Source organism: Xenopus laevis, chromosome 4S (assembly GCF_017654675.1).
Source record: "Xenopus laevis strain J_2021 chromosome 4S, Xenopus_laevis_v10.1, whole genome shotgun sequence".
NCBI lineage: Eukaryota > Metazoa > Chordata > Amphibia > Anura > Pipidae > Xenopus > Xenopus laevis.
Window position 1 is genome coordinate 128,134,635 of NC_054378.1, and position 17,510 is coordinate 128,152,144.

At 42.8% G+C, this 17,510-nt stretch overlaps 1 protein-coding gene across 1 annotated transcript; it reads left to right on the forward strand.

Moving 5' to 3' along the window:
- Nucleotides 1-1,325: 1,325 nt before the first annotated feature.
- On the forward strand, nt 1,326-8,537 carry LOC121393390 (extended synaptotagmin-1-like). The gene is made up of 17 exons (XM_041561844.1): nt 1,326-1,496; nt 2,228-2,269; nt 3,250-3,384; nt 3,474-3,547; nt 3,634-3,703; nt 3,787-3,876; nt 4,010-4,065; nt 4,235-4,355; nt 4,736-4,897; nt 5,482-5,564; nt 5,670-5,718; nt 5,818-5,907; nt 5,996-6,100; nt 6,211-6,282; nt 6,557-6,643; nt 6,779-6,925; nt 7,106-8,537. Exons 1-17 carry the CDS (start codon nt 1,389-1,391, stop codon nt 7,139-7,141), a joined length of 1,527 nt encoding a protein of 508 aa, XP_041417778.1. The 5' UTR covers nt 1,326-1,388; the 3' UTR covers nt 7,142-8,537.
- The last annotated feature ends 8,973 nt before the right edge of the window (nt 8,538-17,510 follow it).

The following is a 17,510-nucleotide window of genomic DNA, read 5'->3' on the forward strand; positions in this document are numbered from 1 at the left end:
AAAGTCACCCTCCGCCTATGAGAAAACCGTTAGATAAATATCAAATGCAGAGGCAGCTGTATCCGGGCACACAGAGCATAGCAACACGAGAAAAGAATTGGGGTTACCACCTGTCTGGATCAAAATACTAACCTAATCTTAAATGCAAATGACAATGGGACGAGTCCCTGGCTCAGTATTAGAAAGAGATTGCGATTTGCTTGGCATCTCACAGTCCTGTTCACGCAAATCACTGGAAGGTTAAGGGTAGGGGCAACTTCGGGCGACTTCGGAATACAAAGCGATGCGTGTCCCATGCCGCAGGCGACTTTTCATTACAGCCGGCGCAAGACAGAGGGAAGGTGTTCGTGGAGATTGTTTCCACGGCAATGAGTCAGTATTGTCATTGTGATGGGACCTGAGTAATGTCACCCCTTGTGCAACTCTATTCATATATTCGGTGTAACTTTCATTATTACGTTCATTAAAAAAAAAAATCTCAAATGTTTGAACTATAAAATAGTGTGAGTATTGAAAATAAACGTTCATTGACTTATATAGACATTCACCAGGTTTTAGTTGCTTAATTTATTTTATTTGCATTTTTGAGATTTAAAAAAAAAAAAAAAAATTCCTCAGATCAGGACAAAATCATATTACAGATAATAAATGCTGCTATTGAGTTTGCAGGAGGCATTATGATGTCATCAGCTTGAGTTTGCAGGAGGCATTATGATGTCATCAGCTTGAGTTTGCAGGAGGCATTATGATGTCATCAGTTTGTTTTGCATTGTCTCCCTGTGAAAACAGCATCCATTATGACATCACCGCTTGGGATCATATGATAATGGATAATTTCATCTGTTGGTTCTGTAACCATGACAACATTATTGTGTTTAACTGCTGAATTCATTTCATTAGCATTTTTGAGACTTAAAACTTTTTTTCCTCAGATCAGGACAACATCATATTACAGATAATATATGCTGCTATTGAGTTTGCAGGAGGCATTATGATGTCATCAGTTTGAGTTTGCAGGAGGCATTATGATGTCATCAGTTTGTTTTGCATTGTCTCCTTGTGAGAACAGCATCCATTATGACATCATCGCTTGGGATGACCTAACAATGGGTAATTTGATCTGCTGACTCTGTAACCATGGCAACACCATTGTGAGGTCATAATGATGAAAACAGGCTTTAACAGCTGTCAGGTGTTTGCAGTCATTCTGAGTTAGGAGTTCGAGGAGGAAGGAGCTTGCTCTTTATTCCTTGTTCTTTTGACTCAATTTTTTTAAAATGACCGATCAAAATTTATTTTTAAATAATTTTTCATATACAAAATGGATCATTACCCTATTATTAGGCTTCTCTGCTGGAGTTTTGGACGTCAGCTTTTTTTATATAATTATGGGAATAGTGATGTGGATCTTGTACAGATGCTGGAAGCCAAGTACTGAGCCATCAGCAATAAAGTGTCAGGACAAAGCCAAGGAACAGGCAAAGGTCCCACACAAGGTAAGTCTCACCCCATTACTGATAACACAATACAGGCATTAGCAATGGAAATTCATTCCATTTTACAACTGCAGATTCTCATTTATTCAATTTATCATTTGAGAAGCTGCCGTCCCAAAAGCTTTGATTTAAGAGCAGACATATTGTGTGGCCGTTGGGTTGAGATTTCTGGTCAGTTGGGTTTTAGAGAGGCCAAATGTTGATAAAGTTCCTTTGGTAGAGAGTATAAATAGCAAATATACAGGGCCTTGTCATGTACATGTGTGTATATATATATATATATATTAACTGGGAATTGTGAGCTCATCAGGCCAGCCCTGGTTGTATCCAGTAAAATGCCATAGACTTGGTTACTTCTCCCTCCTCCTCTCTCACTTTACAAAAACTCAACTGTTTATGAACGTTCTTCTTTACAAATATAATGTTGCAATGTGTTAAAGGAGAAGTAAAGTGGTTTAGCACTTGTTGAGCCAAATGTTCGGTACCCCCAAGTGAGAGCCAGAGATCAGAAAGGGACAAACAGACTTTTACATGAAACTTTGAACCCAATGAAGATTTTTAGTGACTGTAAATTGGGATCTTCCTCAGAATGACATTTTCTCTAATGATGCAAAAACTATTTTAGATGGAGTTTCCCTTTAATTCATCACTTTACTCATAAATGAGGGTCACATGTGATTCTTTACATTATTTTATTAGAAACCTAATTTGCTTGTGCCTCTCGTTTGCAGGTCACTGACCGAGAGTTTGAGAGACTCCGGTACCTGCAAGTGGTAAGTGATATACCGGCACTCTTTAACTGGATCTACATGTGTGTCTGTGTGTGTGTGTCGGTGAGTGTGTGTGTGTGTGTCAGTGAGTGTGTATCAGGGTGTGTGTCAGCGTGTCAGTGAGTCTGTGTGATTCAGCGTGTGTGTGTCAGTGAGTATGTCAGTGAGTGTGTCAGTGTGTGTGTCTGTGTATGTCAGTGTATGTGTGTCAGTGTGTGAGTGTGTGTGTCAGTGAGTGTGTGTCATTCTGTTTGAGTCTGTGTGTATGTGTCAGTGTGTGTGTGTGTCAGTGAGTGTGTGTGTCAGTGTGTGTGTGTGTGTCAGTGAGTGTGTTTGTGTCAGTGAGTGTGTCTGTGTATGTGTCAGTGTATGTGTGTGTGTCAGTGTGTGTGTCTCTGTGTGTCAGTGAGTGTGTGTCAGTGTATGTGTCAGTGTGAGTGTTATTGAGTATGAGTGTGTCTGTGTATGTCAGTCTGTGTGGGTATGTGTGTGTGTCAGTGAGTGTGTATGTCAATGTCTGTGTCAGGGTGTGTGTGTGTCAGTGTGTATGTCTGTCAGTGTGTGTGTCAGTGATGTGTGTCAGTGAGTGTGTCTGTGTATCTCACTGTGTGGGTCAGTGTGTGTGTCAGTGAGTGTGTGTCAGCGTGAGTGTGTGTGTCCGTGTGTGTCTCTGTGTGTCAGTGAGTGTGTGATGTGTGTCTGTGTATATGTCAGTGTCTTTGTGTCAGTGTGAGTGTCATTGAGTATCAGTGTGTCTGTGTGTGTGCGTGGGTATGTGTGTGTGTCAGTGAGTGTGTCAGTGAGTGTGTGTCAGTGAGTGAGTCAGTGAGTGTGTCAGTGAGTGCATGAGTCTGTGTGTGTGTGTCAGTGAGTGTGTCAGTGAGTGAGTCAGTGAGTGTGTCAGTGAGTGTGAGTAGGAGTGAGCTGCTGAATTCTTGCCTTACACTAACGTGAGCCACTTCTGTTCTTTTCATCCCGGGCAGTTAGTGAACAATTCGTGGCCGTACATAACAAAATATCTGGAGAAATTTCTAAGATGGAGAATTCAGCCGCTGATCAGATCAAGATTTAAATATTTAACCAATTTTCACTTCTTTGATATTGATTTTGGCAATAAGGTAAGTGTCCCGTGTATTTAATTGTCTCTCATGTTGCTCAGTGATTTCCCATCAGACCCATTGTAACCCATTGTGTGACTGTTCCACAGGCTCCACAGGTGACTCACATGAGAGTTCAGTCTGATCCAGAGAAGAAGCAGATTCTCCTGGATCTCAAAATCAGGTCAATATTGTCTCCTTCCCAACCTGTGTATAAGCCTCTCTTTAATCTTCCTTCCCACTCACTGACCGTTTGCTCCTCATTTACAGTCTCAACGCAGCGGTGATGGTTAATGTTGGAATATCTAAGACTATCATGGCCGGAGTGAAGTCTGTGAAGGTAAGTGACCCTCATACTGACCTTCTACATGTGCCCATGTGTTGCCCTTGAACATATAATCAATGTCATTTCTCCTCTGACAGCTGGAGGGAACATTACGAATAATTCTGGCTCCGCTGATACCGGATGTGCCCTTTACTGAAGCCGTGAACATTTACTTCCCTCGGCGGCCGGTGAGTCTGTATTATAAGGAGTTGCTTTGTGCAGCTATAAATATATATATTTCTCTATAAATACAATTAGTATCTCCGAGATATTCTATTTTCTTATTAACCCTTACACCATCGATCTTCCTTTTTTTTGCAGGTGTTACATCTACAGTGGACAGGACTCACCAACCTGCTTAATATTCCCGGTCTTCAGTAAGTGACTAGATTTATATATATTTATATACTAGTGATTCTCTGCCCGTCCTTTCCCACACTTTAGTCTTTAGTCCCAAAATCATTGTCCTTTATCCCTCCTCTTATATTTCCCTCCCATTGTACAATGATTCACTTATTAATGCCCTTCTCTCTCTGCCTCCTGCAGCACCATGACAGAAAGAATGATTGTGGACCAAATTGCCAACTTCATGGTTGCGCCAAAATTTTTCACTCAGCCCCTGGCAGCCAACTTTGACATGAAAAATCTGCCCTTCGCGGATCCCTGGGTAAGAACCAGTATTTCTCTTTCACGACTGTGGGCTCCTGTCCCCCTCTGTTTCCCTGTACAGACTGGTCGGACTGTCCAGGGCCCCCTCCGGACCCCTACAACTACGCCGCACATGCGCAAAAGGAGCTGCACCATAGATGCACAAAAGGAGCTGCGCCGCACGTATGCACAAAAAGAGCTGCGCAGGAGATCGGGAGAGGGGGTCTGGTCCAGCAGGGGCCCATGAGGGCTGGGACCCACCGGGTTTTTTCCCAGTGTCCCACCGGGCCAGTCCGACCCTGTGTACAGAGATGTGGGGGGAGAGTTGCATTCAAAGTCTATGGGAAGTGACTGTTCCCACTTTATATTCTATAGTCTGACATTTTGTTTTACTTGCAGAACGCACTTCGGATTCATGTATTAGAAGCAAGAAATCTCGTTGCAAACGACTTCTTCTCCAAGAAATCAGACCCTTTTGTAGTTGTGCGCGGAGGAGGCACAGTTGGGAAAACCAGGGTCATATCTAAGAACCTCAACCCGCAGTGGAACCAGACATTTGAGGTACCGCATCCCCCCCAGGATTTACATCCAAATAAACCCACATTTAAGGGAAGATTTATCAAAGGTTGAGGTGAATTTTTGAATTCAAAAAATTTAAATTTCGAGCTATTTTGTGTGTACTTCGACTAGGGAATCGCCCAAATTCAATTTGAATTTGAAAAAAATTGGAAAATTTGAATATCTAAATTTATCATGTGACTTTAACCTTTTGCCATCTAAAACCTGCCGAATTACTGTTTTAGCCTATGAGGGACCTCCTAGAACCTATTTGGAGTCAATTTGTGGACTTTGAAAAATGAAAGTTTTTTTGGGGGAAAACTTTGATCTGAATTTGATCGTACGATTTGAATTCCCCGAATACAGACCTATTCGTATGAAAACAGACCTAATTAGGCCAAAAAAAAAAACCTTTGACTTAATTTCGGTTGGTCTTTATGAATTCGAAGTAGAAGAATTGAAATCTCGACCCTTGATTAAAGTGGTCCCAGTTTATTTTGTGTATTTTATAGGTGTGAATAGACGTGTGCCACATGCAGCAGATATTCCCGTATCTAATGTCACCTCATTGTATGTTTTATCCCCAGATATTATTTTCAGATTTACCAGGGCAGGAGATTGAATTTGAGGTTCTGGACAAAAATGTTCAGAGAGATGATTCACTGGGCAGGTGAGTATTTCTCTTTGTATCAGGGTCTGGGCTTCCATTTATTTTATCTTCATTTCATCTTTAAATACATATACTGATTTTCCTTTTCTCTTCCCCAATGTCCAGCTGTAAAATTGCAGTTCCACATGTGCTAAAGAAGAAATTCATTGATAAGGTAAGTGAATGCAGCCGCCCTCCCATGCTGATATAGTGTAATAATCATTCAGTGATTTCCCCTGTATCTGATGGAACTTGTGCTTCTCTCCCCCTGCAGTGGATCCGGTTGGACAATGTGAAGTCTGGGGAGCTCCATATCAAGGTGGAAACTCTCAAACTCTTTTCAGACCGTGACAAGCTGCAGAAGGTAAAGTCTCTGTTCCTTCTTATCTGACTGCATGGGGAAAGGTTGGGCTCTTTTGCCCTTTAATCCATCTACTTTGTTTGGTTTCCAGGTGTTAAATCTGAACAAAAGGCCGCGGCCCCCTAAGAGTGAGGAGTTGTCATCAGTTGCCCTTTACACCGTCATCCAAAAAGCCAGGGGTCTGCCAGTGATACGGGTGAGTCACAAGTGATGCCTCTCTCTTGGGCACATAATAGTGTAAATCTTCTTATATGAATCTCTCCTGTATTATTCACCTTATTAATCACATCTGTTCTTCTCTAACAGCCGAAGAAATGCAAATTAAACCCACTGGCCACCGTGGAAGTGTCAGTGACAGATACAGTCAAGAGGACGGGGGTAAGTCGCACATAACAGTGTCCAACCACACAAGGGTTTGGTCTCAAGTTTGTTTGTTTTCACATAAATAATGGGGTGAGGGGTAGGGGCATTTATTTGGAATGATCACTTAGTGCACCATAGACAGTAAAGCAGTGACATACTGTTGTTAGCTGATTGGCAACGGGCAATACCTGATTAAACAATAACACTGATTAAAGCATTAAAACACCAATAATAATTAGCAGACAGATCCAGTTCTCATTCAGAATATCTCTAATTGTTCTTTTTCCAGGCCCAAATAAATTCCGGAGAGCCAGAGTGGAAGGAGAGGTTACAATTCCTCATAAAGGACCCACGCGGCGAGAGAATGCAACTAAATGTGAGTATAAATGTCCTTCCCTTATTGGATCCTTTACTCCTGCAGATCTAGATTGGGGCTTTGCACCTTGTGTGCTGGTTTTGTGTTTCTCTGTCTCCTTCCTTACTGGGTCACTTATACGTGTTCTTTTCACAGGTACTAAATCAGCGCAACAAGGTTCTGGGACACATCTCTGTTTCCCTATCAACACTCATGGCTGCCAAGGATATGACCATGGAGGGCTGGTTCCCTCTTGAGTCCCCAGTAAATAACAGCGAGATTTGGCTGAAGCTGCAGCTGATGGTAAGTGACACAAGCTATTTACAATAAGGTTCTACCCGTAAAGGGACACTGTTATAATAGTAAGTTGTCTAAAAGGGGAGGATGAGATGTAGAATAAGATGACATTATAGCACATAAGAGAATGGCATTTGTCTCTGCCACAAGTTTTCTTAATCCATTGCTGATTGTTTCTTCCCTCAGATTCTTGCCCCTCGCATTTTTCATGTGAAGCGATAGAACCAGAAAGAACTTCCAGAACCCAAATCCTGGACCAAGGAGGAACTGAGGAGGATGAAGAGGAGGAGGAGGAAGGAGGAGGAGGAGGAGGAAGGAGGAGGAGGATTTAGCACAAAGATGAAGCTTTCAGCTTGAGGCAAAGGAGGCTCTGAAGATCCTTGCCCTGATGGACCTTCTGGATCAGGATAAAGGGACCTTCTCTAGCCCTGTGGCAAAGGAGGGTCTGAAGACTCTTAGCTACCTTTTTGCCACCCAAGAATTAAAAAGTATCAAAAGCATTGACTATAAATATAAGCAATTAAAAAATATAAAATGAGTGAGCTTTATTAGTGACTGGGCATAAAGAGGCAGAGTAGGAAGGTTAATTATTTGAAACCATAAAAAATACACAGCTACTTAGAATAAGTCAATGTACAACCATCTAAAATCATGTTTAATGGTGAACTTTCCCTTTAAGGCCATAGGCAGTGACACATGGGAATCACTTGAAAGGGGAAACCTACAAATTGTACTCCATGTGTCTTGGGTCTAAGATGGGTCTATATTCTTTAAGTTGCCCAGCCTGGGAGCCACCTATCTACACACGTGTGGCTGATAGAGCTAATGATTGGCTCTTTACCCCTGTAGCTGGGGCAGGAATATCTAACTGGCGGCTTTCTTTGTGTCCCAATGCCATATTGTGGCCTGTGATGCTGATCAAACCAAAACACAAGGAATACAACAAAATTCTGTTCATAGTCACCTGACTTTTGGTTCAGCACGGAACCCCCCAAAAAAGTAATTTTGCAGTCGGTCTGCTATTAACTTTAACACTAGGAGCTGATATATATGAGCTTTCTGACCAATTTATTTTCCCATTTACATTACAAGGTCAAACAATATGGAGAGAGAATTAGGGGCAAGTAAAAAATGTAGAATTTGTTGCTGAGCTCCCCTCCCTAAAGTGTTTTGCCCCTAAACCCCCTGCCCTATAAACACTCCCCACCCATGCCTGGTGATTGCTGAGACTAATGGTGGTGTAACCCTACGGGCCATTAAAGTAGAATGGGGCCCCAATTAAAAAAACTCTAGAACTTTTCCCAAGTGCTGCACTATTTGTGCTTGGGGCACAGTCGGTGTTGGCGTGAGTGTAGGTAACAGTGAATATTGGCTATATGGGGCTCTTATGTATAAAATTATTAGAAAACCGTTAGATAAATATCAAATGCAGAGGCAGCTGTATCCGGGCACACAGAGCATAGCAACACGAGAAAGGAATTGGGGTTACCACCTGTCTGGATCAAAATACAAACCTAATCTTAAATGCAAATGACAATTGGACGAGTCCCTGGCTCAGTATTAGAAAGAGATTGCAATTTGCTTGGCATCTCACAGTCCTGTTCACGCAAATCACTGGAAGGTTAAGGGTAAGGACAACTTCGGGCAACTTCAGAATACAAAGCGATGTGTGTGCCATGCCGCAAGCAACTTTTCATTACAGCCGGCGCAAGACAGAGGGAAGGTGTTCGTGGAGATTGATCACCGCAAAGACGAGGCGATTAGTCGCCAGGCGACTAAATCTCCCCGAATGCCCAGTGTGCCCCTACCCTAAGGCTTATGGAGCACCGGGCGTTTTGGCTGCTGCTGGAAAATAGCGACTGGCAGATTCTCAGTCTGGCGCTTGGAGCAGAGACTATTGCTTTGCAAAGGCCACACAGTGCAGAAATACTCCTGGCTTTCCCTCCTCCGGCCTCTCATCGATTCCCGATCCACAGGGCATGTCGGGCAAATTATATTTTAATGATTTATTATAACTGACTTTATTGGGGAGGGGTGATGGTAGGGGACAATCTATTATTAACCCCAAACAATGAATTGTTGTAAGCTAACTCAAGCTGCTTCCCTGATCACTCTTGCAATTTTTCAATCACTTTTTTATTCGTTTCTGAGATATTTGCATTTTTAGACTGCTAGTATTAGGCTTTGGTGCAACTGAGAGTCAGCACTGCAAGGGTTAAAGGAATTCTGGCGGTGCATAGAAAGTGCCGAGGGGCTGACACTCTGGACCTTCCCAAAGAGCTGTGGACAGGCCCGGACTTTGCGAGGTGGCGCCCCAAGGCCGCAGTGCCGGCTGCTTCTTGTGCGTCTCATGGTCCTAGCGCTGACCCAGCCTGGATCCTCCCCGCACAAGCACAAGCAAGCGCATTCTCAAGCATTTGAGCTTTGAGTCCCCAGTGCTCCTTAGGAAAGAGACTGGATGGCATGCCGTCCCTATCGTTTTGTTGCCCTAGGCCTGGGGTCTCGCCACAAATCCGGGCCTGGCTGTTGAGGTGACCCCTGCCTAGCAGTATAAAAGTGCTGAAAACTGCTAATATGGCTGAAAACAGAAAAGGAATGGGAAAATGATGAGAGCACCTACAGTGTAGGGTTGCCATCTATCCGGATTTCTCCCAAACAGCCCTGTTTTTGGATGTCTGTCCGTACTTCCAAATTAGGAAATCCAGACAGGACATTGAAGTTAATGACACAGCAATTAGCCAATCAATTGCCACATCATCAGCCCTGAACCCCATTATCCACCCTGTCCCCAACACCACTGGCCTACCCCTGTCATTCGCCCCGCCCCCCAATTGAAAAGGTATCAACCCTAATACAAAATCATAAAAATGCTTCGCTGAAAAAAAAAAAAAAAAGCACATTTTGAAAACCAAAATCTTAGAATGACAGACCTGCAAGTCCAGCCCAGGGAAATAATGTATGTGTGTATCTATGTCTTTCACACTGGACCATAACAATTCAAGCTGAAATGTGATTGTGATTCTATTCCTCTTGCACCTTTGATGCTGCCCCATTGCTCCCCAGTGACAGGGCCGGACTGGGAGTAAAAAGCAGCCCTGGCAAAAAAACCAAAGCAGCCCACACTGGTCTTTTACTTACACACACGCATATTTCATATGTATATACATATATATATTATAGGGATGCACCAAATCCACTATTTTGGATTCAGCCAAACTCCAAATCCGTTGCGAAAGATTCGGCCGAGAACCGAAAACAAAGTCAAGCGATTTCCCTCCCTGCCCTTAATTTGTTTATGCAAATTAGGATTTGGTTCGGCTGGGCAGGAGGATTCGGCCAAATCCTGCTGAAAAAGGCCAAATCCCGAACCGAATCCTGGATACGGTGCATCCCTAATATATTATATAGTGGATAATGTACCCCCTACTGTAATTTATAAAGATATTACAAGTCACAGAGGAGTTATGTGACCATATAAAAGCACGAGGCCGCATAACTCCGAGGTGATCACATATATATAAATTAGGGGGTACATTATGAATTATAATTTACAGCAGGGGTGTCCAACCTTTTGGCTTCCCGGGGCCACATTCGAAAATTTTTCTGGGGCTGCACATGAAATACATAACACTTTTGATTTCTAAAAATAAAGGAAATACACAGAAATGAACTACAATACCTGTGCAGTAAAAAAAAAAAGTCTAGAAAATAAATGAATATAGTTGAAAATATGCCTTTTTTAAATTTTTCCATGAAGCAAAATGGGACAGATTTGACCATCTCCAGGGGTGTAAATACAAACGAAGGGGCCCAATAAGGCCCTAATTAGCTCTACTGCTATTTCCCTAGGACTGACCCAGTTCATCAAGCAGCTGCCACAGGTGGAACTCACCTTTCTGCTTTAAACATCCAACACTGAGGCATGAGGGCCCCATAAAACAAATAGCAAGGAGTGAACTTATAATGGGGACTGGATGTCAGGATTTGGGGGTGTTGTACTTCAAAAACAACACATTTCCATTACAGATACACCTTGGGTAACACAATGTTCTCTAAGCCGGCAGTAATTGTAATACAGGTATGGGACCTGTTATCCAGAATGCTCGGGACCTGGGTTTTCTGGATAACTGATCTTTGTGTAATGTGGGTCTTCATACCTTAAGTCTACTAGAAAATCATATAAACATTAAATAAAGCCAATAGGCTGGTTTTGCTTCCAATAAGGATTAATTATATCTTAGTTGGGATCAAGTACAAGCGACCCCAGTTGCCTCTTTAGCCTATAGGAATGTACCCCCTAATCTCACCCTTCAGTTTACATTTGTGAGGCCCCTGAGGGGGAAGCAATAAACTCTGGAAACTCGGATCAGAACACTGTAACATCTTCCCATAAAAGCAAATTTAACTGCCAGTGTTTTCTTATTGTCACCACTAGGGGCAGTGTCACCTGCAGACTTTACACATGATCCCCCCAGGCTGAGCACATGATTCAAGGAATTGTTCAGTGTAAAAATAAAAACTGGGTAAATCGATAGACTGTGCAATATAAAAAATGTTTCTAATATAGTTAGTTAGGCAAAAATGTAATGTATAAAGGCTGGAGTGGTTGGATGTATATGTATTGATGTCAGTCAGACACTACTTCCTGCTTTTCAGCTCTCTTGGTTTACACTGACTGGTTACCCTGGTTACCAGGCAGTAACCAATCAGAGACTTGAGGGGAGGTCACATGGGACATAACTGTTGCTTTTGAATCTGGGCTGAATGCTGAGGATCAATTACAAACTCACTGAACAGAAATGTACCATGTGGCCCCCCTTATAGTCACTGACTAACTCAGAGTTATAGAGCTGAAAAGCAGGAAGTTGGATTCTGGCTGTTTTATTAGACATCTGTTCACTCCAGCCTTTATACATTACATTTTTGCCTCACTAACTATATTAAAAACATTTTTTATTTTGCACAGCCTATTTATTTACCCAGTTTTTCTTTTCACACTGAACTATTCCTTGAAATGATAAAGTCACAGTGGGGGGGACTTACCTGACAAGGCCAAAGTCATATTATTAGTAATTGCCCCACACATTAGAAACATTCTGTGGCAACATGGAGCCAAGAGGATTTTCCTTGGGGAGGTACAATCGTAGTGAACAGCACAGATGCTATTGGTCACTTTGTAGCACAACTATTATCGCCACATTTACACTCTGGATATGGACAGGTTATTCCCACCTGCCTGAGAGGCTGCAAAGAACTGGCCCAGAGCATTGCACAAAATATAAAGGGAGGGTGGGCGTTCTACAGGAAAATAATTTCTTCTCTCATTTTTTAAAAACCAAATACAGAAAAAGGATGGATTTTAACAGGTACTGCAAATCTAATGCCTGGAATAAACCAAAAGGACCTTATCTTAATTGTTGAGGAATTATAATATATATATATATCTACACACATACATATACAGTGTACACTGAAATCACCTCAAACCAACGATAGAGACCGCTCTAAACTCACACTCCTATGGCTGCTCTTATATTATTATTATGCAGGTGATCTGTCCACAGGGCCTCCACCAACAATATGTAGCCAAAAGCAAAAAGAAGGACGGCAGGTTGATTTCAGTGCAGATGTAAAAAGTAAAGTGTAAAATAGAATAAGGCTAGAAATGCTGTATTTTGTATACTAAACATAAACATGAACTTACTGCACCACAAGCCTAATCAAACACATGATTTATGCTTTCAAAGTTGGCCACAGGGGGTCACCATCTTGTAACTTTGTTATACATCTTTGCAAGACCAAGACTGTGCACATGCTCAGTGAGGTCTGTGCTGCTTAGGGACCGTCATAAATGATCAAAACAGCATAAGTCAAATAATATCTGCCAGAAGCCGATACACAAGACTGATTAATAATCAGAATATACAGACTGCACTGGGTCCTGTGTTGTCATGTAATCTAATGGGGATTATATAGATTTTGTATTGTTTAATACAAACTTTCTCCAACTCTGCAGAACCAGTGGCTGCAGCAAAATAATCCTCCAAATAGAATCCCAGTTTATCTGTTTAAATCTGGCTCCATGATCTTTGTCCCTGCAGCTGGAGTTGGAGACAGTAAAGGGGATGTAAAGGCAAAAATAAAATCCAATACAAATCTCTACACAGTCTCCGACTGCTCTACAGGGAAACAAACAAAGCTGCTTGAGTTCTGCATGGCTGGGAAGTAAGGTGGGGGCTCCCCCTGCTGTTCATAAGTATGATTGTTTCCCTGCAGAGCAGTTAGGGACCGTCTGACAATTCCTATCCACAGCAGTAAATGAAGGGAGAATTTCACTGCATACAGTCAGGTTTCTTATAAAAACGGTACACTTTTTTTTTATTAAAGTATATTGGAGATAGGTTTCTTTTTCATTAAAGAAAGTAAAAATGGGATTTTATTTTTTTGCCTTTACATGCCCTTTTAGGTGTCTTTGCTTTCATTTTGCAGGATAATACAAACCTTACAGAAGGGTTTATTTGCACTTATAACATTGCATTTTGCCCTTTATGACATGGCTCAGTCACTTACTGAAACACTGACCTCAAAATGCACTGGCGCCACATTCAGTCACATTTATGCCAAAGATCCCCCTGCTAAACGTACCCCTGAATATTATGATATGATTCATCACTGTACAAAATAAAGACCAAATTATTAGAAAATTCAAATTCTATATAGAAATCTGTCAAATTCTGGGAGCTAGAGGCAAAATACAGTAATAGTGACAGACGTCAGTGTATCAGTGGGAGAGATAAGGAAGCCGAGTCAAAGCAGAGAAAACAAACCCACCGAACGTTTAATTTACTTAAATATATAAAATCCGAACCTCTAATGTGACACAAGTAAAAGTAACCGGATCATAAAAAGTTGAGAAATAGGACCTTTAAATAGTGACATTTTCTACTTCAAGTCAGTCTTAAGAATGAGCAGTTTGGGTTGTGTTTGTGCTGCAGATATTCTGTACAATCCGAACCTGAAACTCAACAAATGACATCAAACCATGTCCCAAAATGATCAGTCAGTTCACATCTCTTTGGTCATTGGGCAGCGCCCCCTGCTGGCTCCATAAAAGGGGATTGTAGCACAACAGGAGGGCTAAGGGAGCTGATGCAGGAGCTACAGGAACAGTTTCATAGAGGAGGGGAATCATGATACTTTCATTATATTTCCTAGAAACAAAAATGTAAGGGGCAAATAAAATAAAATTTGAAGGCAGAATAGCTCCGCCATTACCCAGGATTGCAAAACCCAGAAGTGCAACAATTAATATGAAAAAGTAGGGATGCACCGAATCTAGGATTCAGACAAATCCTTCTGCCCGGCCGAACCGAATCCTAATTTGCATATGCAAATTAGGGGCGGGGAGGGAAATTGCATGAATTTTTGTCAGAAAACAAGGAAGTAAAAAATGTAATCCCCTTCCCACCCCTAATTTGCATATGCAAATTAGAATCCGGTTTTGTTATTCGGCTAAATCCTTCGTGAAGGATACGTGGGTTCAGCCGAATCCAAAAAAGTGCATTCGGTGCATCCCTATCAAAGAGCAAAACGATAAATAATCTGCACCCCATTTTATTGTATAACAGGAAGCACTGGACTGTCCCCCTCAATACCCAATTGGGACCCGCAGGTTTGGGCCGACCCCGGAATCCCACTCGGCGAATTCAGGTTTAACTCTTCTGCTGTTCTCCCCACCCGCACCCTTACACTGCCAGCTTCCTTTGCGAAGCCGTTGCATAAGATTTGGCCAAATACCGAACCAAATTTTGTATATGCAAATTAGGGGTGGGAAGGGGAAAACATTTTTTACTTCCTTGTTTTGTGTCAAAAAGTCACGTGATTTCCCTCCCCACCCCTAATTTGCATATGCAAATTAGAATTCGGATTGCGGGCCGGGCAGAAGGATTCGGCCGAATCAGAATCCTGCTGAAAAAGGCCAAATCCTGGATTCAGTGCATCCCTATTAGGAATTAGTTGGGGCTGGCTGTACAGGTATGGGACCCGTTATTCAAAATCCTTTGTAGTCACTTACATGTTCCGGCATTTCCTTAATATCTTTCTTATTCTACTTTCAAAATTAGCTGAGCATTATTACGTTAATATGTTTTGTTTTACTTTTGTTGTTTTTTTTTTTTTCTTTTTTTTTTTTTTTTTTTTTTACTTAGCTCTAATATCAGCTTAGGTGTATTCTCCATCATCAAATTCTTCTAGGACACCTAACTCCCTAAGCTGTATAAGATTGTGTTATAGTCCTTCAATGGACCAATGTTATATCTTGCTTGCTTTTGTAAAACCCAATAAAACTTTTTAAAACAAAATCCTTGGGAACCGGGTTTTCTGGCTAATGGATCTTTCCGTAATTTGGATCTTCATACCTTAAATCCACAAAAAAATCATGTAAACATGAAGTAAACCCAATAGGCTGGTTTTGCCTCCAATAAGGATTAATTATATCTTAGTTGGGATCAAGTACAAGCGACTGTTTTATTATTACACAAAAAAAGGAAATCGGTTTAAAAATTTTTGATTTTTTTTTTTTGGATAAAATGGAGTCTATAGGAGATGGCCTTTCCGTAATTCGGGGGTTTCTGGATAATGGGTTTCCATATAACGGATCCAATACCCGTACTTTGCTTCTCATTGTTGGACAATTGAAAGTAAATGATATTTCTGTACCCACTAAACCCTATTTCTTTCCTCTGAGTGATACAATGTAAACGGATTGTTGGCCCATGAGATGACGATTTTCTATAGAGACATAAATGTCTTTTCTCCTAGTCAGCTTGGGGGACACAGGGACCATGGGTATAGCTAGTACCACTAGGAGGCAGGACACAACCCTAAAACAAAACTGACTCCTCCTTCACTGGCTATACCCCCAGTAGGCGGAGCTTAGGTCAGTTTGAGTTGTGTCCTCAGGAGGTTAGGACGTTTTTTATTTTTTGCTCATACTTCTATGTCAGCTATGCTGACACCAGGGGCAATGCGGACCCTTTACACTGCGTAAAGGCTCTAATGTCATCCCCCCACGTGGGAGCCTGTCTCCGGGGTCACCTTGTGCTCTGGCACAGACCATCCAGCTCTACTGATGTCTCCCTTTCCTTGCAGGAGGAGCAAGCTGGCCGGCAGACAAGGAGAGTACTGGATGCCGTGGGCTTGAGGTAAGTCTGAATCCTCAGCCCCTATCCCTCCCATACCTGACAGGGCGCCAGTTTCTTCCCTATTCCCCTACAAGTCTATTAGGGCTGGGACTTATTCAGGGGGCGCTCAGGCAGAGCGCTCTATGGGCGCTGAACTTCTGTCATTCCCCAGGGGTGTGTGTGTGTACTACACGCAGCGGGTATGTCAGGCCGTAGGGTAGCGCCGCCATTACTACAATTGTACGGAGCGGCGCTTCCCTTCTTTCTTCCTTGGCGGTTTTTTCCCTGCGCTGCGCACACGCGCGCATGCGCAGCTCTGCCAATGACGCCATACGCGTCTCCTCCCCTCAGTGCGTGCCGCCATCTTGCAGCATAGGAGCGCACTGTGCAGATTCGCGCGCTTCCTCTTCTCTCACACAAGGGCTGCACGCAGGGGCACAGGGACCTCCACAGTACTCTCTGCCTTACCCGACCAGGCTACTCCTCCTTCCCTGCCTATACCTCGCAGGTTAGTGTGTAGCTCATAGATTGGGGGTGAGTAAGGTTTTTTTACTTGAACCAAAGTTCAACTACCTCTGACGCTTCCTAGCCATTATCATGTCTGAGGGGCCAAGTGAGGGCCTTTTTACCAGGGCAGCACCCAATGCTTCTGTTACTTATTTGGCCTGTGCCAAATGCTGCAAACGTTTGCCACGGGGCCACAAGGACCCCTTATGTACAAAATGTAAGCCTCAGGTTACTGAACCCTCAGTTCTTACTCCACCTCAGGGGAATCAGTCTCAACAAGGTGAATCCCCAGCCTCCAGCAGACATGCTTCCCCGATCAGAGGACCTTCTACTCCAGAATGGGCTTCTCAATTGGCCACCGGAATTCCAAAATTGGCTCAGTCACTAGATAAACTACTTTCCCGTCTAGATAACCCTAGGCATAGACCTTCCAAACGTAGAGCCCCTTCTCCATCCGATGAAGACAGCGATTCTCCTCCCAGACATCAGTCTCCCTTTCCACCAGACTCTGAGGATGAGGACCGCTCGGATGGGGAACTTTCTTGTGGTTCCGGCCATGATGCGGAGGATTCACATAAATTTTCCTCAGAATCCGTGGATTCCTTGATTTCCTCTGTATTGGAAACTCTTAACCTCCAAGAAACGGAGGCCACAGCTGAATCCTCAAAGGCTCTTTTTAAAAGACACAGTAAAACATCACCTGTTTTTCCCTCTCATTCTCAGCTTGACCAGCTTATTCAACACGAATGGGACAAACCAGAGAGACGCTTCCAAGCAAACCGACGTTTCCTTAAGCAATATCCTTTCCCGGCTGATATCACTGACAAGTGGTCGTCCCCGCCATCAGTCGATGCTCCTGTGTCTCGACTTTCCAAAAATACGGCACTGCCAGTCCCTGACGC